This window comes from Aythya fuligula, chromosome 3 (assembly GCF_009819795.1).
Source record: "Aythya fuligula isolate bAytFul2 chromosome 3, bAytFul2.pri, whole genome shotgun sequence".
In the NCBI taxonomy this organism is placed as follows: domain Eukaryota; kingdom Metazoa; phylum Chordata; class Aves; order Anseriformes; family Anatidae; genus Aythya; species Aythya fuligula.
In genome coordinates, this window is record NC_045561.1 from 50,630,629 (window position 1) to 50,654,708 (window position 24,080).

The following is a 24,080-nucleotide window of genomic DNA, read 5'->3' on the forward strand; positions in this document are numbered from 1 at the left end:
TCAAGTTACAGCAAGCTAAGCATTAGTATATACATTTGCCAAGCACTTCTTACAGGGAGCTAGAATTTGGCACTAGTCAAGGACAGGGAGACACAAGAATGAAATGAAATCGATGAAGATTACGAGTAGAACTGATGGTTATAGTCCACTGTTATCATTTACTTTGAGTACTTAGGAAAAAGTTAACAGCAAAAATAGTTGATTGATTTTTTGATTATCTTTTAAAAATATTTTCTGTGTGAAGCATTTCTAGTTTTCAGAACTGAAATAGATCCTTCAAGACTATTAAAAAATAAAAATCCGTTACATCCTCCTTTGCAATTTGGCAGTCATAGGAACCCTCACAGAATTCTAATGTGTGAGGAGTATTCCTAGGTGTGAACATTTGCATGTATTTATGAGGAACAGTGAATAATGAAACTGGCTTCAGGTAATCTTCCTGTCATTGCTGCAGCTCCCCACTCGTTCATAGCACTGAATGGTTTCCACCCTCTTGTCTTCTTTCTTTCTGTGATCTTATGAATTGACAAAGAGTCTCAGGACGTACTTGGATAGAGTGTTTTTCAAATCTGGAAAAAAGATTAAAGATCTGTTTATCCTCCAAAGGTTTGGTTGTGTAGAAGTTGTAGATTATGCATTGTGAAACATGATGAAAGCTGCAGTTTCTACAGACACTGCAATTCCATTCTGTAAAAAAAAAAAAAAAAAAAAAAGTATCTTATAGTATTTGCTAACTTGTACTCTTACTGCTTATATACTGTATGTGGGATCAGGTCTCCATCCACTGAAGCATGCAAAAACATGCCAAAAGTTAAGCATGTCAGTACTGTTGATGGGCATGTGATTAAATATTTTGTTGTCCTAACCTCTCGATGTCTTTGAAAGCCAATATTCAAAATGTGTATGTTAGAAGGGTCATGGATTAAGCTAAATGAGTAGCAGACTAGAAAGACGGGAAAAATATGTGATATTGATGAACTGCACTATGTGTCTTTTGTTGGTTTGAAAGCCAATGGAAGTATATACACCCATAGTATCGTTAGGGAAGTAAGTAGCACCCTCAGTGCATTGCAATGCACTTGATCTAATTCGTATTATCAGAACCTGTTGATAATCTGTGAAAGGTTGGTGTAGCATATGAGAGATTGTTTTGTAGTTTCAGCTACACTTGCTAATGTATTATTTTTATATCATTAAATTTGGAAATGAAGAATGCTCTGTACCTCCTGCCTTAAAAGAAACATTCTGTTAATAGCTTACAGAATTTAAGCTGTATGTACTACAAAAGTCTGTTCAGTTCATAGAATCATAGAATCATAGAATATCCTGAGTTGGAAGGGACCCTTAAGGATCATCAAGTCCAACTCTTGACACCGCACAGGTCTACCCAAAAGTTCAGACCATGTGCCTAAGTTCACAGTCCAATCTTTTCTTAAATTCAGACAGGCTCGGTGCAGTGACCACTTCCCTGGGGAGCCTGTTCCAGTGTGCAACCACCCTCTCTGTGAAGAACCCCCTCCTGACGTCCAGCCTAAATTTCCCCTGCCTCAGCTTAACCCCGTTCCCGCGGGTCCTGTCACTGGTGTTAATGGAGAAAAGGTCTCCTGCCTCTCAACACCCCCTTACGAGGAAGTTGTAGACTGTGATGAGGTCCCCCCTCAGCCTCCTCTTCTCCAGGCTGAACAGGCCCAGTGACCTCAGCCGTTCCTCGTACGTCTTCCCCTCAAGGCCTTTCACCATCTTCGTAGCCCTCCTCTGGACACTCTCCAACAGTTTCATGTCCTTTTTATACTGTGGTGCCCAGAACTGCACACAGTACTCGAGGTGAGGCCGCACCAGTGCAGAGTAGAGCGGGACAATCACCTCCCTTGACCTACTAGCGATGCCGTGCTTGATGCACCCCAGGACACGATTGGCCCTCCTGGCTGCCAGGGCACACTGCTGGCTCATATTCAACTTGCTGTCTACCACGACCCCCAGATCCCTCTCTTCTAGGCTGCTCTCCAGCGTCTCATCGCCCAGTCTGTACATGCAGCCAGGGTTTCCCCGTCCCAGGTGCAGGACCCGGCACTTGCTCTTATTGAACTTCATGCGGTTGGTGATCGCCCAGCTCTCCAACCTGTCCAGATCCCTCTGCAAGGCCTTTACGCCCTCATTTGAGTCCACAACTCCTCCAAGTTTGGTGTCATCAGCAAACATGCTCAAAATACCCTCTATTCCTACATCCAGATCGTTTATAAAAATATTGAAAAGTACCGGCCCTAAAATGGAGCCTTGAGGGACCCCACTGGTGACCACCCGCCAGCCTGACACAGCCCCATTTACCATAACCCTTTGGGCCCTGCCCGTTAGCCAATTGCTCACCCAATTGAGTTCTTAGAATCTTTTCAGGAAAACTGTTGCTTTACACACTTGAATGTAGATAGGGATTTTTTTTTTTTTTCCAGAAATTACAGGGAGACTTGCCTGAATTACAGGTTGGAAATGAGGAGACCTTCCTTCTCAGAAAGAGCGGTCAGGCATTGGGACAGGTTGCCCAGGGGAGGGGTGGAGTCACCATCCCTGGGGGTGTTCAAGGAGAGGTTGGACGTGGTGCTTAGGGACGTGGTTTAGTGGTGACACTGATGGTAGGGGGTGGCTGGACCAGATGATCTTGGAGGGCTTTTCCAACCTTAATGATTCTATTAAAAAATAAATAAAAAATGAATATAATGCATCAGTGTCAGACTGATCAGCAAGTAATTGTGATACCAACTTGTGTAATTAGAGTTACTGTCTTGATTAAACTTGTGAGAAGAAATGGCCTTGTGTAAAACCACTGCGTCAGAGTCACATGCTGCTTGTACTGCATGTGTGAAGTTTTCTCTGCACGCTTAAGGAAGGGCTTGTTTTTAACAAAATCTTGTGTAATATAAGACACCGTAAGCATACTGTTGGTTTGCGCATATTCACAAAGTTCATATAACATTAAATAAGAGGCAAAATAATGCTGAGGAACAGCTTGTGTTAGAACTGGGGCTGAAACAAGAAAAGCTCTTAAAGAAATGGTCTGTGCCCTGAAAAGAGCCTCCAGCTGTTGTAACTAAACTCTGCTAGGATCATAGCCTGGAAAAGAACTAAGGTACTGAGGAGAGCCTGGGCAGAGAAAAAAAAAAAAAAAGAAAGAAAAAAGCTTTTTCAGTCAAGTCATTTTGTTTGTGTTGTGATTTGAGCAGAAGCCAGGGCACCTTTCCCTCGTGAAGGCGGTTGAACAGAGGAATGTGTACCATGGACGCTCCCATAACATTGGTAGCACCTGCCCAAACAAGCAGGTCTTGGCTAAAAAAATAAATAAATAAATAAAAGACATTTAGAAACTCTTGCAAGTGTCTGTACAACTTAAATTTTACTTTGCTCAGATTTTCCTTACCACAGTAAATTAACTTAGTTGGAAAGCCTACCAGCAAACTGAGTCATAACGCTTACACAAAGGCATTTGCAAAGGCAAGGTGTTTGGTCATTTGTTCGCCAGGTTTTGCATGTGTAAGGCTTTTGCTGGGAGGGCAGATGAGACAAGACATAGCATGCTCCCTTCCCTCAGAAAACCCTTTGCTTGCTGCAATCGGGCAGCTTGCGATGTGTCTGCTCCGTGTGGTTTGCCAGCAGTGACAAAGCAGCACGCAAGTGCTTGGCAGCAAATTATTCACTGTAGGGGTTTGGCTTCGGTAGATTTCAACTGTCTGCAGCTTTCAAATTCTGTTTCTCTTAGGTTGTAATTGAGAGTTAGCATTCCTCATAGCAATACTGCAGTGCTGTTAAGGGAAGTGAGGGTCTCTGGACTTGGTGTTTATGAGTTTTATGTTTCTTCTGTACCTTTGCTGCTGCCTTTCTGTTTGAGGGGTTTGTTCCATTTGTTTTTTTCAATAGTTCTGCCAATGGCTCTTTATTCCAGAGACTTCATCTCTGTCCAGGATGAGGTCTGGTACAACACTGCTTACCTTGAGGTTTGCAGTATACAGTCTGCTTTGGTCTTAACTTCTGCAATGTACATGTTCCAGCTCTCAGCATTTCCTTTGCCACTTCTGGTCTGGTGCTTTGTTATTTGTTGCCTATAGTGTTTCATTTGTCCTTTGGGTTTTTGGTTTTCTGTTCTTGGTCTGACTGTTTCCGTTCAATATTCATACAGAAGGTGATTGGTTTAGTTATGTGAAGTAGGAGTCATGATAAAGACCCAAGTTTCTGCAGGAAGACAGCGAAAGACAGTGTTTATATTGTCATTAAATCAACCGGGCTTGGTGTAGAGAGCGTGCTCTAAATGTGCTCCAGGGTTACTAAGGCATTTCTTGCATTTGTGGTTGTTAGTGGTCTCTTACATGGCAGGGGGGCTGGAATTAGATGGGCTTTGAGGTCCCTTCCAACCCAACCCACTGTGTGATTCAGTGATTCTTTCCAATTAGCCAGCTGTTAGGTTCTCTGCTGAGGCATGTGTAGGGCTGAGCCTTCCCTGTGCCAGCACAGGTGAGGCACACTGACTGGATTTGCTAGTTCTGCCTAGTCCACCAGAACATCCCTGGAAATCATGCCCAGCTCTTGTGCTGTGGGATAGTCTGTGTAAAGACACCATTTAGCACAATTAGAAGAGGGCCTCCAAACAGCAATGGTTACCGGTCACTGAGGTGTCTGTTTCACTGTGTGGAAGACAAGCTATGTAAGTTAAAAACAACGCATGTCAGCGTTTTTAACGCCATAATTTGATTAACTGTGACAGCAGTGCTCCTTTAATAGTAAAATATGACACTGAGTGGGTCAGATGACTAAGAAGGTGCGTCAGCGAGTACAAAGTTTGTACAGGCTTTGCTGGAATGAAGTGCGTGTGCTGCTTGGGCCTGCTGGGCTGTTGAACACCTAACAGCCGCAGGTGACTCTTGGAGCACAAGTCTGTGCTGCACTTGAGCTTCACCTGCTTCTGCTTGGCCAGTTCTTGTGTCCTTAAAGTTGAGCATGACCCACAGTCCGGTGGAGAGAGAGGCTGAAGTGCAACTTGGGATGCTCACAGCTGCCTCTTCAGTAATAAAATAGTCTAAGCAGCTGAGCTGTGAATACGTGTTATAGCTCTGCAAGGGAGAAAACGTGTGAGAGTGAAGCATTTGTAAGGTTTTCCTGGAGCATTCCCCATTCTGTGTGCACGGCTGTGGATGATGGCTGCAGATGATTTGCCTGGAGCAGCAGTGGCAGCTCTTGTGGCGGATTTCGCAGGGCTGAGTTTCAGCAGCTACAGAAGAAGGGCTGCTCACCAAGGCCCAAACATGCTGTCTGCATGCAGCACCTAACGCTGGCATCGCTACTTTTTCTCCACAGACACTCTTAGTGCTAGGTTTGCTCAATGTTCAGCAGTCGGCCTTCTGTTTGGAAGAGGTCCTGACTGGCTCCATGTCGGGATGACTGCCACGCCGTGTAAAACCACAGCGACACAAAACAAAACTGGGCCTTGCCATTGCGTGCTAGCGTGGCACTGGGCTAAGGAGAGCAGGAATCGGGCCTGGCCTTGCAGTAGGGAGAGGGGCCTGTCCCCTCGTCCTCTGCTGGGGGACATCTGAGTCCTGTGCCCCTCACTACATCTGTATGACAGATCCACAGGGCCACCTGTGTTGCCTGTTGAATCCAAGAATCACTGAAGCCCGTATTTCTGCTGTCTGGTGGGCATGCTGGGGCAAAACCCGGAGCTAGTGATGCCCATGTAGCAGCACGGCTGAGCTTCACAACTAGCTGGAGCTGGCCCAGCAGCAGGAAGGGTTAATTGCCTGCTCAAAGCTGTCGGTTTAACCCTTACCAGCATAAGAGTTTCCAGCTAGTCTTTTCTTAAATGTAAAGAGCCAGTAAAGAATCCATCTATCAATAATCGTGTAGATACAGATTCCTATCATAACTGTGTAGAAGTCCATAATAACTACTTGATACTAGCAGACAAATGCTCGCTGAAGTGTCTGAGCCCCAGCTGGCTTTATCTTCATGTCACAGAGCCCGCTGCCTTTCCTGTAAACACTGAGATAGAGGCTGTGGTCCTGCGGTCTTCAGAGATCAGGATGCTGCGTGCCTTGTTTGTAAATACACTGCAATGTGCCAAACAGCTATTGGGCTTTGGTAATATTTTTTCACTCTGATGGGAACAACCTTGCATGTGATCTCTGCGCCTAAAAATACGATACAGTGCGTCAGAGTTAATTTGTAATTCAGTTTGATGATAATCATCATGTGATGGCCAGTGATGAAGGCTTCAGTCAGTAAGGGTCTGGCCCAAAGCATCCATCAAATACAGGCTTCAGTTTCAAAGGAAAAGAGAAAATGACTAATTTGAAAGTCTCTTTATCAAAGGCAGTTTTTATAGCAGGGAGGAGGTATAAATAGAGACTAGCAATTTGTGGGCTAATCCTTTTTTGCATTAATATGGTTAATTTGTTTTCAGTTCTCTTGTTCAAGAAATTAATTCTCCCTCATTTTCGAATAGACTTTGAAGTTAGCATCCAACTATCAACCTCTGTCTCTCTTCCGCTCCCCCTCACATTCCTGGAGTGCGTTTATGCAGGTTGAGAGCAAACACTTCAGTGCATAGCTCTAGGGAATGGATTCATATTGTCCAGCTTAAGTTTTGGGTGATCAGTTTCACATACCTGTGTAGGAGTTAAGTTAAACATTCATTCTGTTTTTAAATGTCAGATTTAAAAAAAAAATAAAAATCTTAAAGCAGTGTCACCAGTTCTTTTCTGCTTCAAGTGTGCCTTCTTAAGAAGGATCTCGAAACAAACTCCTTTGAAATGAGCTGATTGTAATAAAAAATGTTTGCTAAGACTGGATTTTTTTTGCTGACCTAAGTTTCTGGTATTAAACTTTTCATAACCTTTTTGTAGTTGCATTTCTGCTCTTACCACAGACAGCAGCTTAAATGGAGGGCAAACCTCACAAACTCCTTGCTTCTGAATGATGAAACAAACAGCATATCTCACATTGTTACGGATGTCTGGCTTCAATCCTCTCATGGAGTGATGGACACGAGTTGCTAAGGGGAGCTAAACAGGATAAAAAAAAAAATTAAACTGGAAGTGCAAATCAGTAGAAAAGGCCTACTGAGTCTAAAGCACGGAGAATGACTAGATCGAAGGCTAGAGCTGCGATGCTCTGAGTTCAGGATTTCTGTACTTTCGAGCTTGTAGCTGATGGTGTTTGTAACCTGAAAGCAAAAAAAAAAGAGGTGTAGGTCTGCTGTCAGTTGGAAAGCAAGAATCCATGTTACACATATTTTGACATAATTCTTTCTGTGTCATATCAGTATATCAGGCTGTTTGAATCTCTTCATGGAAAGAATAGAAAACTAGTAGATGTGCATGTAGGCATATCCTCATAAGACTACTCACTGGGGATGTGGGGTAATGTGGTTCACATCCTTGCATAGCTTAAATCTCCGTTGTACTCTTCTGTTACCTCTGTTCCTGTTCTCTGTTGGACTGTTGCACTTCCCTAAAAATTTGAAAGGAAAAAAAAATCTATTTCCTGAGCAGTAGCACTAAAACTTTCAGTAATTCTGTGCTGGATGTGAGAAAGTCTTAAATATGGTGTTTTTTCTTGAATAAAGGTTTTAGTCATGTTCTGGAAGGCTCAGTTTCCCATTTAAAAAGAGGACACAAAATATGTGTATATGTGTCTGTATACAGACCTTTTAAAATCAGCAGCTTGAATATAGGTGCAGATTTCCCCCCAGGAGTGTAAATTCAGGAGTAGGTCGCAAGCACTTAAGAGCATGGTCTGATAGCAGCATCCTGGCTGTGGAGCTCCTCTGCCTGCTTGGCAACGTGCCCCCCAAAGCTCAGAGAAGTAAGGCTGGCACCCAACATAGCTAAAGGATCTAACAGAAAGAATAGGAAGATATGGATCTCTTTTCAAATATGTTTGCTGTTCTGAGCCTCTGTAAGGTGAGGTGGCTCAAGTAAATGAGATGGGAGAGCTGCCTCATTTCATTGCAGTAGCCAGTCTGCACATGACAGTAACTACAATGATGGATGTTTCTGACATAAAATGCATTGCAGATTATGAGCATGACATAAATTAGGGGAAAAAAAAAAAAAAGAAAAAAAAACCTGGAGGGTAAAGTTTTAAACTAAAGTATCCTGTTTTCCATTGGGTAACTTCTGTAATTATTTTTTTTCGTTTTAACCAATCTCCCTTTTCCCTAGGTAAAGCAAATCACAGCTTTCCCAGCATGAAAATAATACAGAATATTTCTTTTTTTTTTTTTTTTTTTTTTTTTTCCTGAAATGAAAGACTTGACTGCTGGTACCCCATGCATCTGTGGCAATACAAAAATCCTTCTTTGTAGATTTTTTAATGAATAGCGCTTTCTTCTGATTTGCCTACTCCAGAATTTCACCAATGTTTTTAAGGCCCTAGTGAATCAAAGTCAACTGTAGTTTTTCTGCTACAGATCTGAATAATTCATTGGTAACTTACTGTTTGGCATAACATAAAGTGAAAACAACAGAGAGGTGTTTTTTTTAATGTTAGCTAGTATAATTAATTATGTCAAAGTGTGAGTATGCTTGTAAAAATAGCAGTACCTCAGTAACAACCAAACTCACCAGAATCCCTGGGATTTTGGTGTAGCAGTTGATGCAGCTCACAAGATTATATTCATTTGCAATACAGATCACCTGAAATTTTGTGTGCTGCAGGCATGGATAGTGGCTTGTAGGTGCACAAATGCATAATCAATACCAATACAGCTTAGAGTGGATCTGTGTTAGCTGGTGTTTCCGTGGCATGTCTGTTTGAGAGGACTTATAGTGTGGCTGTAGAAGTTTCCTGGAGGCATCAGTCTTAGCCAGAGACTCCATTTTTCTTTCCTTGCATGTTTTCAAAGCCAAAATATGTCTTCTGTTCTTCTTGAAAATACTGAAGAAAAAATGGGAAAATGGTGAATAAGCTTCATAATAAATGTAGTACAGCATTGTATACATGGAAATGAAAAATCAGTGAGTTCTGAGAAACGTTTCAAAAAGGAGACAGACCATAACCAGAATACTGAATTTGAAAGGTGCATAAAGGCTGACCAAAGCTGTTGATACTCACAAGAAGTTTGGAATATTCTCCGTGGCTTTAAAGATGAGGAGCTGCTTGTGATTCTTCTCCCCTTATCTGCAACACTGTTAGTGTTTCACTTCAAAACCACTCTAAATTCCTGACCCTGCAGTTGCTGGAAAGCAAGGGGCGGGGGCAGCGTGCAGTTCACAGAGATGCCAGATCCCTGTTTTGGTGTGCTGGTACCTGTCCTGTGCCAGCACCCCTCTGTGGGGACACACTGGGCACAAAGCCTGGTCCCCCGGCCCTAGCTTGTCCCCTGTGCTTCTGCTGCCACAGCTCTTTCATCTGCCCACCCAGCCTGCTCCCACAGCAAAGCGCACTCTAACAAAGCTGTTTGCTTGCTTAGTTACCCTCTCGCTTCGTGTTTAAACATTCCTGATGTGTTTGGCTATTTTTTCATCCACCTGAAAGATCGCAGTTCTCCCCAATGCCATGAGCACCCTCACGAGCTTCAGGTCCTTCCTGAAACCCCACCTCTTTTGCGTTGTTTTCTATCGTTATTTCTCCTCACACACATATTTTTTTTGGCCATACTTGAACAAGAAAAGTTTAGCTGTTAATGCTGACAGACATCAGGACTTTTAGTCAAAAATGGCAGGTCCTATTTATACCACCAACAGCTCTAGTGCAGATGCAGTTACACCAGTCTAGAGGCTTTACCATTTTAGCATTTGGGTAATGGGTGTAAAACACATCAATCAAAGACCTGCAGTGCCCTGGTTGCATATATACGCCTTCACATTATTACATTTTTAGCACCGAGAGAGCTACTGTAGCTTTGGGCTTGCTTCAGCTTGTTTGGAAATTGATCCAAATGTATCTGATTTTCCCACCGTAGAAAGCTGTGTTCTTGTATCGACTTTCCTTTCTCTGAAGGCTTTTGCTGCTGTTTATTTTTTTTTTCCCTGTCTGCACTGTAATTTCACTGGATTCAGACTCTGTTTGTTACGAATGGATTTATGAGTTAGCTCTGCATAGCTTTTTATTGTTACAGAGCTTTACAAAGGCTGTCATTCCTTTGTAATTACTAATGAATTATGTTTTTTCAAAATTACTGTAGAATGTTTTTCAGCCCCTGTGGCTTCCAACATTAGTGTTGAATGCAGTGTATTTCTTACGGGGGAAAAACTAAAAACAACCACTTGTGCTTTTATTGTTGGTAGAGGGGAGAATGTCAAGCACTGCTCCCTGTGACGTGTTACATTCGATAGGTCCAGCACCTGCATCAAGCCAAGAGGCATGGTTTTTCTTTCATGCCTACTGCTAAAAGCAGGCACGTGAGTGCTGTAGCAGCATTTTTGTTCTGAAGCTACAATCATCAGTAGTTAAGCTAAGATTTGGCCTATGTCTGTGTTGCTTGTGAGGCATCGAGATTTTTAGACTGTTATTTCATGTGTAGAAGTCTTTACTTGGTTGAAATCCCATTTTTTCACCTTTCCTCCCACTTAGTTCATTTCCTCGGTCCAGTGTTTTGGTGCTGCTGCAGGATGTAATCAGTTAGCATGTGTCAGCTCTGGCCCTAACATGTAGGAGCAGAAAGCCTCCCCTCTCCACCAAAACGGCTCCAGTGAAAGGATGGACCAGAGGCAGCAGTCTGAGCCTCAAAATGGGACTTCTGCTGATCTGCACCCCTGGAAGCTCACTGAGCTGGATAATCCCTTCAAATACTTGCTGAGGCAGTAGCCACGGGGATAGGGCTTTTTATTTCTATATTCTGCTCCGTGACGCGTGGCTAGTGCCTCCCAGGCAATTTCCATTAAGCACCTGTGTACCTGCACGGTCCCTGCACAAAGGCTTGCCTGCACCTTCTCCAGAACCTCTGCAGAGGCTGAAATGTGATGTGTGATGGAGGACCCCAGGCAGAACGACTGCTTTCTGAGCAAAACGAATGCTTGGAGACCTGTGGTGCTCCGGCTGTCTGTCAGATGTGGTGGTGGTTAATCATCTCAGCAGCAAGACTGGAGCAGGCACTGCGCCTTCAGAGCAAACGGGAGGTGTCTGGGGGAAGAGACTTTCAGAACTTTCTTGTAGAAATTTTTTGCTGTAGGTGCTTTATCTACACCTGTGGAAATGGTTTCCTAAAATTATTTATAAATTTATGAGCACTTCAGTCATCTTTTCCATTAGTTATGTCACTAAATTTCCCCAGCACTTGTGTGCGCCTCACTTTTCACTGTCTGCAGAGTGAGATTAATCCTGTCTTGGGATCTGCACAGGAGTGTTTAAATTTATAATTTAGCTGCATACAGCTGCTGTGGTAGAAACTGTGAAGAGGTTCATGAATTTCTAATTGTAAGGGATTCATTCAATAAATATAATTTCCTAAATTGACAAAGTTGTAGTGTCGAACGTAGATGAAGCTTAATGCTTAGGTAATTAAAACACACAAGTGCCCTCTTGTAGAGCGCACAAGCCCTGCTCTGAGTGCCCAGGTTTCCAGTTGGATGCTTTCCTCCACCACGCTTGTGTATGTCAGTAGCAGAACAGTCGTACCTTCAGATAGGCAGAGATTTCCCTTATCTCTTGTGTTGCACTCAGAACAACTGAACTGAAGTTACCGCAGGAGGAAAAGTCCCTCATGAATTCAGAGCATGTTGTTTTAGCCAGGAAATGTGTTTCAAGCCTCTTCCCTGTATGCTTTGTGCTTTAATGCTTTCTTCCCCTATGCACTTCTCAGGCTTGATTCATAAAGACAGTAAGACTGTTTTCAGCATGTTTACAAGGATGATAACATATAGAACAGAAATGACATTATTTAGAAATTACTTAAGATTTTTAAAATTAATTATTTAGAAATTATTTAATTATTTGAAGAGAAATTGCAACCAAATGACTTGATAAATCACACAGCGAACAAAATAAACAGGAAAGCTACCTGTAAAGGAAGCTTCTTTCTTGGGCCCTGAGGCAATCAACTTAAGGCTTGAAGCATAAACCACAACTCCTGGTCAGTAAGCTCACAAGTCGCCTTTTCTTTCAATATGAGAGATTTGGGAGAAAATAAAAGAAAACACTGACACACTTCTCATGCACCAGACCACCTGAGCCTTACCCCTTCAGCTCGGTGGCCACTTTTGGCAGGGTCTTTCTCAGATCAGTAGATCTCTTGCACAAACACTGCTTAGCGTGCAAGTGGCATGAATGTCTGGCACGCTGCAGACGAGCTTTGTGGATCCATGTGGTGGGCAGTTATCTGGGGCGGCAGGCAGCTAGGACAGAAAATGCCGATTGCCCTGACGCCTACTTTGTCTAGACCAGAGCACTGAAATGCAGGCTTGGGGTGGCTGTTACTGCAGCAGTATCTTCTATAAACCCAAGCTCTCCTGTATTTCGTTTTTGAGATTCAGTTCAGAATGGTGAAAGATGTACTTTCATGAAACCAATCTTGGAAAATATTTTTTTAAAAGATGTAGCGTGCTACATAGCACGCCAACCGTATAAGGCTTTCTCAACCTTCTAGAGTTAGCCCTTGATAGAAAAAGGCTTTGATCCTGATGTATTAAAGTCAACAAAACCCGTGGATTTGTAATGTAAGGTTTAACGGATTTTAACCTAAATAAATAGAATTACTCCAGGTTGATAAAATTTCTGTGATCTGTGATAAAAACCTGAACCAGAAGTTCAGTCAAGAGTAATGTTTTCCTAAGTATTTTCCTTTGGTTTCTTGTCTAAATAGTAATAGCAAAAATATCATTCTATTAGAAGTAGAACGGGGGTAGATATTATAATTGCAGTAATACAGGACCGTCGGGTGTTTTGCATTCCAGCACTGCGAAGTTTTAGAGGAGGAAGAGGAGAGTTGTCCTTGCTTCTGTCCTCCAGTCATCCTGATCATATAAAACTGCTCCTGTTCAAACAGGGTGGGCTTGACAGTGAGAAAAAAAGAAAGCAAATACAGTCAGCTTTTTTTAGGATTTTGTTACACAGGATGCAGCTGGCTATTCATCTGAATAGTTTTCATTTTAGGCTGAAAATGGTAACTTTCCATCTAATTGCAGTCTCAGGCTACAAATCCACAAGCAACTGCTCATGCAAAAGACTTCTGTAAGGCCTTGGGAACCCAGATATCATCTTGTAAATGATAATTTACAAAAACTGCAATATTAAATATATATATATATATTTAAAAAATGCAGCAGGCAGCTTTTTAAGGCAACAGGTAAATCATCAGAAAGTGGAATATTTACTGCTGAGAAGCTGGGATCTGAAGGCATGTTGGACGCACAGTGGATTCTCCTTCCTGACTACATGAAACTTTAAGACGTGATAGCTTGTAAAATGCTCCATTTCTCAGCCGTGTGCCAGTCAGTGGACAAATGAAGTGCCCGTGAATTAGACAGGACTGGAGCACGGGGCTTCTGCTGCTTCCTTCCTCCTTGTGAGGCCAGGGTGGGCCAGGGGGCGAGGAAGGCTGCAGCAGTGTGCCCGCAGTCCTCCCCGGATAAACAATTTTCTTGGATTCCATTTTGACAGAGCCAAAGGACAGAGAGAGGGATGCCTGGTGCCAAATGGCTAATTTCACTTCCCTGATCTGTGAGCATCTGTGGAATTTCCCTGGGCTCGGTCCAGCTTCTGCTTGACAGCAGGAGGAGCCCTGCTGGGGCTGCCGGAGGGTGGACACGGTCCCCTTGTGGTGCTGACTTCCACTCAAGGACTTCGGTTCCCTTTTTGTGCAATAGGATCAGCAAAAGCAGATACCCAGACTGCGTGTGTTTAGGCAAATCCCACGAGTTGAGCAATGACCCCATGTCAGCCTTGAGTGCTCAATACCAAGCATGTGGCAATGAGCCACTCTGTGTCCTTCAGGCTGCTGGGGTCGTCACCAGGCTGGGCTCCTCTGGCCTTGCAAACTTTCTGGGAGCCCTAATCCCACACCACTTCACGGCACTTAGCGGCGATTTCCTGCTCAGCGTCAAAATGCTGCATTTCCAGAAAATTGTGTCTACTTTTCCTTTTTGTATTAAATGCTAAGAACATTTTGTCACCCTTTCTGTAAACAAAGGGCATAGGAAGTACAATTTCACAGAGATAAGAGGTTTACATGGAGGCTGAGGAATGCGTGAACAGAAGGACCTCCAGGATTGAGAAATAAATCCGTGTCTTTTTTTTGTGAGCGTGTGGACGACTGTGGTTGCTTACTCAGCCACACTGGCCCTTGGGTTGCAGTAACAACTTCTCTAGGGGCAGAGCTGGCTGAGAATATCTGGTCATAAGCAGGCGCCCCCCTTGTTTCACATGCAGATCAAGCAGTGAATTGCAGCTCTCCGCACTGACAAATAACTATAATTTGTTCCGTCATCCCAGTTGGAATTTTCCCACTGACTTCAGCCAGACTCATTGCTAATGCTAGGTGCCTTTCAGGTAGCTGGCTAACAGTCTTAAATTAGATACCACGAGTGGGACTCGCCTCGTCTAACTCGAGGTGTGGGAAGCCAGCCAGGCGAGTTGTTCTGTAGGAGTTGCTGCCTCTCCATTGATTACGCCGGGAGCCTCAGTGACTGGGTCCTGGGGTAGCTGGTTATATCCCAGACATTTGGGGGAAGGTGCTTTGAAGTCCATCCTGTTGGCACATCTCTGTGTGAAAAACAGGCCTTGCTGAAACAGAGCAGAATCCGCGCGTTTTTTTCAGCCCATTAAAAGGAAATGCTCTTTCAATGCTGATTTTTTTCCTGCATATTACTCTTTAAAGAAAATTGTCAGAAATTCCACTTGAATTTAACTAATAAGTTGTGTGATGATATAGCGTAATTTTTACATCTTTTATATCTTTGCATCTTCTTAATCCACAGCTGCAGTGGAAATACAGATAGCTGCATGAGCAAAATTCTTGTTGATAGCGGTATTTTTGCTGAAGGATGTTTTGTGATGCGTAAAAAACCTCAACTGCCTAATTTCTGAAACTATTTTTTTTTTATTTTACTCATTTGAGAAACTAATGCTTGTGAATGTTTTTTTCTCGCCACATTGTTAGTATCATAATTGGGACCCCAAAGTTGTGGGCATTGTTCCTAGCTCTTATGCGCTGTCACTGAGCAACGCACCTTAACACTGGGCTATGGAAAAGGGTTGTTGTATCTAGCAGTGAACTGAGCTGGCATATTCTGTCTGGCTTGGAATAGGAAATACTTAGAGAAAAATACTACTTTCATACTTAATAATTATCTATTATTCTTTATAAATGATACCTTAAAGTTTCAAAACAGCAATATTTTTGTTGTAGCTAAGCATTTGTAAATTATGTTTTTTATAAATCTTGTATCACAAGTGCCAATGGTTAGAAGGCTGGGGAATGGTTCATGATGTGTGTGTAGTCACAGGCTGCTCTAGCCAAGTACATTTAGGCTCCTGCAGTCTGTTAACAGAAACAGATCCTGAGCTTTTACTCTGTCCCCCACATTTGCCCCACTTCAACCTTTCTGGAACCCTGTACAGAGCATCGGGACACCAAGTGGCTTAACAATAAATCTCTTACTAAACATATAAGGGAGAGAATTCTGAAATACTGAAAAGAGTAACAGGCCTTTTCCATGAGCATCTTTTGAGCATTGACCATTTAGAGAAAATAACTCATTCCTCCTTCTGTTTAGTTTTGAATCCCTTCTGTGTGGCAATCTTACATTGTTCTGTAACCTCCAGTGATAAGGAGTGGAATTGGCTTTTGCTGGAGTTATTTCAGACTGTATCCAGAGACTGCTTCCTCCTGGAGAGGTTAATGTTTGCCATTCAGCAGGTTTTGAGGTATCCCAAGGTTCTGTTATCCGGTTTCTTCCTTTTTCTGCGCTTCCAACTTCTTCTTCCTGGTGTTTGGACATTTCATTAACCTGGCATCTGTTCTCTTTTAGGAGAAACCTGATGCCAGCCCCACATCTCTACAGCTGAGATCCCAAATTGAGGTAAACACTTTGATTTTGGTCATCTATTTTTGTTTGTTTGTTTTTTCATTTGATATTCTGCATAAACTGGGCAAAGGCTGCTCTCGTGTCTGCACTCACTGCTGTGTGTCTTCTCTTGCAGGAGTCACTGGGTCTCAGCAGCACCGCGTCAACACCAGACACTGAAAGAAAGTAAGTGAGGGCACAGGAGGCAAGAAAGGAGAGGGGAAATTTGGTGTTTTCTTTTTCCATGTAGTAAATTGATTTGAAATTGCATTGGTACTTCAAGATTTAAGATCCAGGATTTAAGATCCACCCTCTGTTTTGTCTGGTTCCCATTTTGGAACCTGCTCTTTCTCTCCTCTTTTGGCATTTTATTGTTTTGTTTTTTTAAATCAAGGGAGAGTTGTCTTTTCTCCCTTCGTGTGCACTTGGGACATGCATACACTGATAAAACTGGTAGTCATTTCTGAGAAACATCACTGTTTGCACATTCTCTGCAAATTAAACCTGTTTAAAAATAACTTTCTGGGGCTAGACCTAAATGCAGCCAAAAAAGATAGACTAGAGGAAGGGAGAGCTACAAACTTAAACCACTTTCCTTTTCCTGTGCACTCCTGGGTTTGTAACTGTGCTTTTGAAGAAGGTGCCAAGGGAGTGAAGTATTTAAAACCAAGTTAAAAGGAACTTTAATTTTAGCAGTCCTTAATAAAAAGCTCTCTGTGTGGACTGAGAGGGTTTCTGTTTACTGTCACCTCCTGCTGCAATGTGTGCTTGTTTTCTGCACCTCCTTCCTTTGATCCCAAGATTTCGGTTCCCTACTGCTAAGGGTAACGTGCAGCAGCGCAGGAAGACAACTGACACTGTATTTCCAATTGCCTGCACGTCATAGGGTTGTGCCAGCTGGATTAGTACAGAGACAGTGCACGGAGTCCAGATCTGAATGTGAGGTGCTTTATTTAGTAAAGTTTTACAGTCTCGCATTTGAATAGCTTCTGGCGGAGCCATGATTCCATACCACTGAACCATAACAGGAAGGTTTTATAAAATTGCTGCCCTTGCTCTTGCTCATTCAGGAGAAGCAGTGTCAGTTCTAGAGAGAGCTGCAGTAGATGTGGCACATGGGACTTGCTTCACTGAGTGCTGGCAGCATGGAAGTCAGGTATTTGGAGTGGAACAGCTCTTTAGGAGCTTCCCGCAGAAACGTCTAAAAGCTGATTCGTGCTGAAGATCTTGGAAAGTGATGAATTATGTTTTAGAGGTGCCTTGTCTCTCTTCATCACTCACAGAGAAAGGGGTGATGGCTTGCTTGAGGTAGATACTCATTTTCAAAACAGCCTAAGATAGATAAGGTCAATTTTACCTTGGTACCATCACTGCCCCCATTTGATGTGCTGTTAAGAGAGAGAACCTACAAGTGCAAGATTTAAAAGTGATACCTCAGATATTGAAACATGGAGAAGTTCTTTTCAAGGATACTTCCCTGTCTCACGTTGTAATGAAACCAAAGGAGCCGAGTGGATGGGAACATGATGAGTACTGCAGTCTGGGAAGTAAGCCTTCAAGGTTATCCTATAATCATAATACTTCTCTCTCCGTCTCAAAGCGTTTTCCCCATGGGTAAACAACATCATTATCCCACCTCGGATAATGACGAGATAAAAATCTCGCAGGAGGACAGCGCACAACTGGGAATAAACTCCTCTTACAAGTTCTAGCCAGATTCCGAAAATGTGTCTCTGTGTAGGTGTTGTACCACAAATAACTGAGTGAGGAGACAGTATCTACAGAAACATCTTCTGAATGACTGTATTCCAAGACTACCCATTTACTTCACTGAAAGGAAATTATCTTCATTATCTTAGTTGTGGTGGAAGAGATCTATGATTTTTGAAGACCTATCAAGAATGCAGGTGTCCTTTTTGAGGACTTTTTTTTGTCCTCAAAAGGGGCAAAAGGGGATGTATGTGGTTAACCCAATCAGATATGTGAAACTGGCACAGGGGAGGTCAGATCAAAACTTTGCACTTCAGTAAACAAGCCAACATAATGGATGCTAACTGGGCAGAGTGTTGAAAATAACAAGTATCTACTTGATGCCATAGAAAATAATCAAAGCAGAAATGATACAGGCCTGGCCTATTAGTGGCAGCCTGCCCCATCAGTGCTAGTTTCAGTTCTCTAGCTCAGAGGCATGCCCGTGTCAGTTCAGTCCTCTTCCAGGAAGGGAAAGGTTATAAAATTGATCTGCTGAAAAATGACTATTTTAAGTCCATCTGTACTTGTTACTAAGATGCTGAGTTTGATGTTTTGGGGGGAGGATGTGTCAAGAACTAGTGGCTTTTTGTGTACATTGTCTAATTTATGGCTTTCAGCTGAGTTTTGCTGCATGGGCATGCTACAAGAGACAGGAAGTTTGTCCTTTTGGGACCGTTGCTTCTGTGGCCACCTCTGCTGTGTGATAGATCTGGGGTGAACCTTTTACAAAGCTGCTTTTGTTGTTAGAAGGCTGTTTTGTCAAACTTGAAACTGGATGTAGATGTGCATCGATTTCTCATATTCAGAAATAGATTTGGAGGTCTGAATTAGAAAGATTTGTCCCAAAATGCCCATCCAGACTTTTTGGAGCTGAAAAATCTGTTGTTGTGCATACTCTTCCAAAGCCCAAGTAAAGGCTTGGCTAACGAAAAATTACACGTTCGTGTATTGAAAATACAAACTTTTTTTAGGGTGAGCAAAGAGGAGTTGTCTGTATAGTGTCATGAGCTGGTTGCTTCAGAAAATGAAAAAAAGAGAATTCCTGTTGGCATGAGGAGGCAAGAGCGATTGGCCCAGCGTATTGCAGGAGTCTCCGGTAGCTCCCTCACCCAGAGCTGCTGTTTGCACACCCTGCAGCTTAACCCAACCAGGATCTAAAGCTCTAAAATAACACACCTGGATGGTTGTTTAATTTGACAGTTGAGAGATTCCAGACAGAAAGAGGCTTTGAGAGAGTCTGGAAGAAACTGTGTTTGTTTTAACCTTTGGTTTGGTTTTCCTTTTCTGTGGTGCCCGATTGAAGAGAAAGTCTGACAGGCTCCACTGTGCACCGCACTGAAAACAGATTAGCCTTGATGCCCTGTGGTAGGAAAAAATCCCGTTTATGTGGACAGGCAGTGTATGTTCGGTCTTGCCTTGAATCTTACTAACTGTGCTGCCCGGGTCATTATTATTACCATCTGTTCAAAGCCAGCATGAAATTAGTTGGTCCCCTCAGTCCAGCAAGTTGCCAAGCAAGTCTCTGTCTAGTGGGTGATTTGCTGTAACACAGAAGAACAGCCGTAGTGCCTGGAGGGAGGCAAAAAGGGGTTAAACAAGCCTCAAGACAGCTGCTTGTCACTTCAAGTGGTTGTCACTCCAAAAGGCATTTGGGGCAATGCCACCTTCCTCTGTTCCTGGCAACGCTGTTCCTGTTAATTGATGAAAGTACAAATAAAGACGGCACATATGAACCTGCACTACGCATTATAAATGCCCTACCAAAGATGCTTTTTGTTTGATTGATTCTGACAAGGAGAGAAAAATCTTCACTGTATCAAAGGCCTGTGAGATTCACGTGAAGGAGTGTGGAGGATAACGCCAAGGGTACTGATGTGGCCTGGAAAGCTATCAATAAAGAGTGGAAGAGAAAGTCATGTTTGTTCAAGCTTCAGCTCACAATTGCTCTGAGTTTGGCCATGCTAGAGTTACTTCTGTAAATGAAGCAGTTGGGCAGGCTTCCTAGCCGTATAATATTCAGCAAATAATGCAAGGCATGGAATGAGGTGTTTGTTTTTTGTTTTCTCAATAATTAATTTCATTTCCCTCTGCCCTTTCCAAAATTTCCTTCTTTTAAACAGCAGTCACAGCATCAGTTGGGGTGCTGGTGTAGCTTTGCAGACTCTCAGTCTGCCTCCAGCAAAGTGGCAGCAGCATCTCTATCCATGACATTTCATTTTTGAACAGAAATCTCCCCAGAACTGCAAGTGCTCCAATTAGACACACTGACTTCTGATTTGCCAGAAGAATAATCACTGTAGCAAATAGGCAGTAAGTGTGTTCTTAGTAGTTACTATTCCCTCTTTGTCCCCATAGCATGTTGATCTGGGGATGTGTTTGTATATACAATCCCTATTATTTCAAAGTGATGGCAACACCCCAAGGATGTTTACCCAGGCAGGGGACTGAGCAGGGTTTTCTCATAATTGTAAACAGAGCATTTAAAACAATGTAATTCAACTTTTAGCCTGTTCCATTTTTGAGTATTCAGGCCTACATGACAAACTGATGAGCTCTGCATGTTTGCCAGGAAATCCAGGTTAAACCCAGTCCCCTGAAGTCAGGCTTCTGCATCCTGACTCTCATCCTGTTTTCAGAAGAACTGGGGATGTTGCAGAGGGGAAGTTGTGTATTTTCCCTCTTGGGAAATAGATCTGCTTGCTCTCACTGCTCACTCCAGCAGCCTCTGGGCAAATTTCAAACATGGTGCATCAGAGAACTGCCCGGAAAGAGAGAAAAGTGGGTGAGAGACCCAAGAGCACTACATACAGGCAGGATGAGGTACAGTCACTCACTCCTGTGTACTCATTCTTTTTATTTGCAGCTGCTAGAGAAAGGAAGGACACAAAGTAATGCATGGGGTAATGCTTGTGGCATTTCACAGGCGTTCTTACCACCTTTGCATGCCAGTGAATGTTATGAATTGCCAACTTCTGCATGAGTCACCGTCTCTTTCTAGATCTGTACCACTCAAGAACACTGCTGACCAAGTAAATGGTCATACTTCATATCGAGTGCCATGCGTTGCCTAGCTATGCTTCTCAGCCTGCAGCTCAGTATATTTTAAATGTTTTCTGCCCAATGATCCTGAATACTGAAATCCCAGACTCTGCCAGAGCAGGAAGCTGAGCAGAAACAGCCTCACGGAGCAGAAGATGCTGGCAAGCAGCTCACACGTATGGGGCAGCATTGCTCGGGGGCTTTGCATTCCAGCACAGGGGAGCTGCTGTCCCTCTGGCAGCTGCGTGCTCAGCTCCTGGCTTCAGCTGCTCTCCAGAGTGAGTATCTTTGTCGTGTGCTCCGCGTGTGCAGGGTGCACGTCTTAAACCAAGCTTCTCCCACGTTGAGTGGATGCAGTTTGGCCGGCTCCTTGGTTGCTTGTTGTGGATGTCAGAGGAGGAGTTGCAGGCTGCTCAGTAGTTGGGGTTTTCTCTGAGGCTGTTAGCTGCCAGCCAGTGAAGCCACAACAGAAGTGGTTATCTGCATGTTGTCAGCCCTGTAGGAGAAACTATTGACTGAATCTGTTCTTAAGGATTTTCTGCAGTGGATGTGCCATAGTAACACCGGTCACACTCCTGCGGAATAAGCTTGAACTTCGCATCAGCCCGAGGCTGGGAGAGTGCCTGCAGTTTGGTGTCCCCATGTTCAGCAGTGTTTTCTACTGAAAACAGCAGTCTTTAAAAACAGCTTTCATTTTGCAGCAGAGTTCATGCAAGCCTAAATTCTGCCCCCTTTGGTACACTAATCTACTGGCCTTTGCCAGTAGTTTTTAACGCTAGATTTCCTAATCCTCATCCCCTACCGCATCCAAACTACAGGTCAAGCTCTGAAAGCAGGAGGTTATTAAATCATCACTCCAGGTCATGGATGGGGGGGGCTTAAATTTTGTCATATTTGATTCTGGCAACTTGACAGGGTGCCCAAATTAACTTTGGCAGATATTTGAAAGCTCTTCTGCAAAGAAACAGGAGTCCTCTGCCAGAGGACGTGAGGCAAGGAGAGGGCAGAAACTGAGGAGAACAAAGCAGAAAACAAACAAAACCCTAAAGTGAGGATGCCAAAAGCTGCACTTAATTACTGATGGAATAAATTGTTCCTTTTGGGTAGGTTAAAAATGGAAAGGAGTGTTGGAAGGAAAAAAAGGAAGAAGTAAAAGCTTGCCGTACTGGAGATGTCCTCATTTAAGATGCATTTCTTTATACCCTGTGCTTGCAGGAATCAAAAAGAAGCAGTGAATGTGTACAGCCCCGTTGTCACTTGTTTGAGGCCTGATTTAGTCAAAGCCAAATTATTCATGCTGCCTTTAAACAGCCTCCTCGAGAGAAGTAGGGCAGGAAACTCCCACAATAACCCTCACAATGGGAGCGAGAGGCCAGCCAAGCACCGCCTGGGACACGTGAGGAGGGGAACCAGTGCTCCTCGGAGCCGAGCCGCTGGCAGGAGCTTTCTGTCCTGGGAGTTGGGTGCTGGGCAGCATGAAGGCCGCCTTTCACGAGGAAGCTGAACTGCGAGCAGTGCATGCAGTGCATCACCTCGGCTGCCTCATGCTTGGCCATGGAGGAGCTTTGGGCTGACAGCGATCTGCCCCTGCTTCAGCCCCTTAGGCCGCCCGGGCGATGTGCGATGCAGCCCCGCCACCGGCCTCCATGTTGGGTGCCCACAGGCAGCCCAGTGGCTCCGCCATGGTCGTGGTTTGGGACACGCACACACAGCCACAGGCAGCCCCATGTTTGTTTCCACTGAGAAAGTTTTGACCTGCTTAGAGAGCCATTGCTATGGAAACCTAATGAGAAGATAATTGAATGAAACGTCTTTGCTTTCCATCTCTTTCTCACACTGGTGCCAAGGTCAGAATCTTGCAGGCCTGCTTTCTCTTCAGGTTCATGCAAATTTGATAAAAATACCAAGGGCCCATTTTCTTCCCTGTGCCAGCTCTGGTTAGATAAATCACCTTGTGTTCAGTCAGGAGCAGTTACAAGTCTGTCAGTTTTTGATACTAATTATGTGACTGGGCCATTTCTAATGCACGCAGATAACCAAACGGCTTGGCGACAGAAGCCAGCGTGGGCTTTTACATCAGCTTGTCTGCTGCTATGAATGCGAATAATATGTGTAGACTGAAAATCCCATGAAAAGCATTTTCCTCAATGGTCTATAAATAGTCATCGGGAAAAAGGAGAGGGCCAGTATCAGTTTATTGAAGATCATAGCAGTAGTGGTTTCATTAACAGATGGTGCTATGCACCTGTGGATTTTATGTGCCATAAACAAGATGTAGCTGTGTGTTAAAGCACATCTGCATCGAACATACTTAGTGGTAAAACAGAAGCCCATCAGCCTTCCTGTCATTCTCAGTCCCCGTGTTAGTTCTGCTTCGGGAATGATGAGCTTTCAAAAATGCTCAGGTGCATTCATAAAAGCAGCACATGGTGTCACTGGTTTCTTTTTCCCATTCTGTGGTGTCCCAGCACACCACGTCTTGAGGCACGAGTGAACGTGTGTCTTGTGAAATCAGCCGCTCCCTGTACAAGACAAGCCGTGGCGTTTCTCTTTCTGGGTCAGAACCAGCCCAGAGTTAGCAAGAGAAGGTGAACACAGCCAAGTTAAAAGCCTCTTTATGACCAGATTCAGTTGCAATGGGCTTGTGAAGCAAATTTGTGCATCAATTCTTCCTTGTATTCCAGTTTTTAGAGTCCACATCCAGGATTTCAGAGGTAATTTATAAAGGGAGAGGTTACTCTGGTACAGCAAGGTCATCCCAGCTGCAGCACTTTTATGGACAGATGGATTCAAAGACCATTGTGCTTGCCTGGCTTTTCTGTTGTTATACAAAAGCAATGAACCCACAGTCTGGAAAAAAGAACTAGAAGTGCCCTCCAGAGGCAGTCCTCATGTCCAGCTCATCCTCATCAAATGTCTGGTCTGGTCTTTCAGGCGTCCTCTTAGAAGCAGTTTTTAAAGCTGCTATCCCATTCTCTGCCTACTGGTCTAAGTTTGTCCAAATAGTTAGGAAATGGTAACACCCTGTTTATTACCACCTTATGTCTGCTTGTTCACATGCCTGTTTTATTAATAGGCAGTAAAATAATCTCCTTTCAGCTTTCAATTTGGCAAGCTGAAGAGGCAAAACTTTTCTAGCCTGCGCTGTTAAGATGAAGTGTTCAGTTCCCTGATCCTTACAGCTTTTCTCTTTACCTCTTCTAGTTGGAATTCATGAGTAACTTCAATCATAGAGGCTATTCCCATATATATTCATTCTCCATACTGCCATTGGAATGTCCCATCCTTCTTTCTGTCTTTTAG

At 43.5% G+C, this 24,080-nt stretch overlaps 1 protein-coding gene across 5 annotated transcripts in view; it reads left to right on the forward strand.

Moving 5' to 3' along the window:
- Positions 1–24,080, forward strand: part of SASH1 (SAM and SH3 domain containing 1) — a 549,635-nt gene that overhangs the window by 469,974 nt on the left and 55,581 nt on the right. For all 5 annotated transcript variants that reach the window (XM_032183554.1, XM_032183556.1, XM_032183558.1 and 2 more), the window contains exons 3-4: positions 15,951–16,001; positions 16,123–16,172. In XM_032183554.1, the coding sequence (XP_032039445.1) occupies positions 15,951–16,001; positions 16,123–16,172 (101 nt within the window). The remainder of the gene's footprint in view (positions 1–15,950; positions 16,002–16,122; positions 16,173–24,080) is intronic.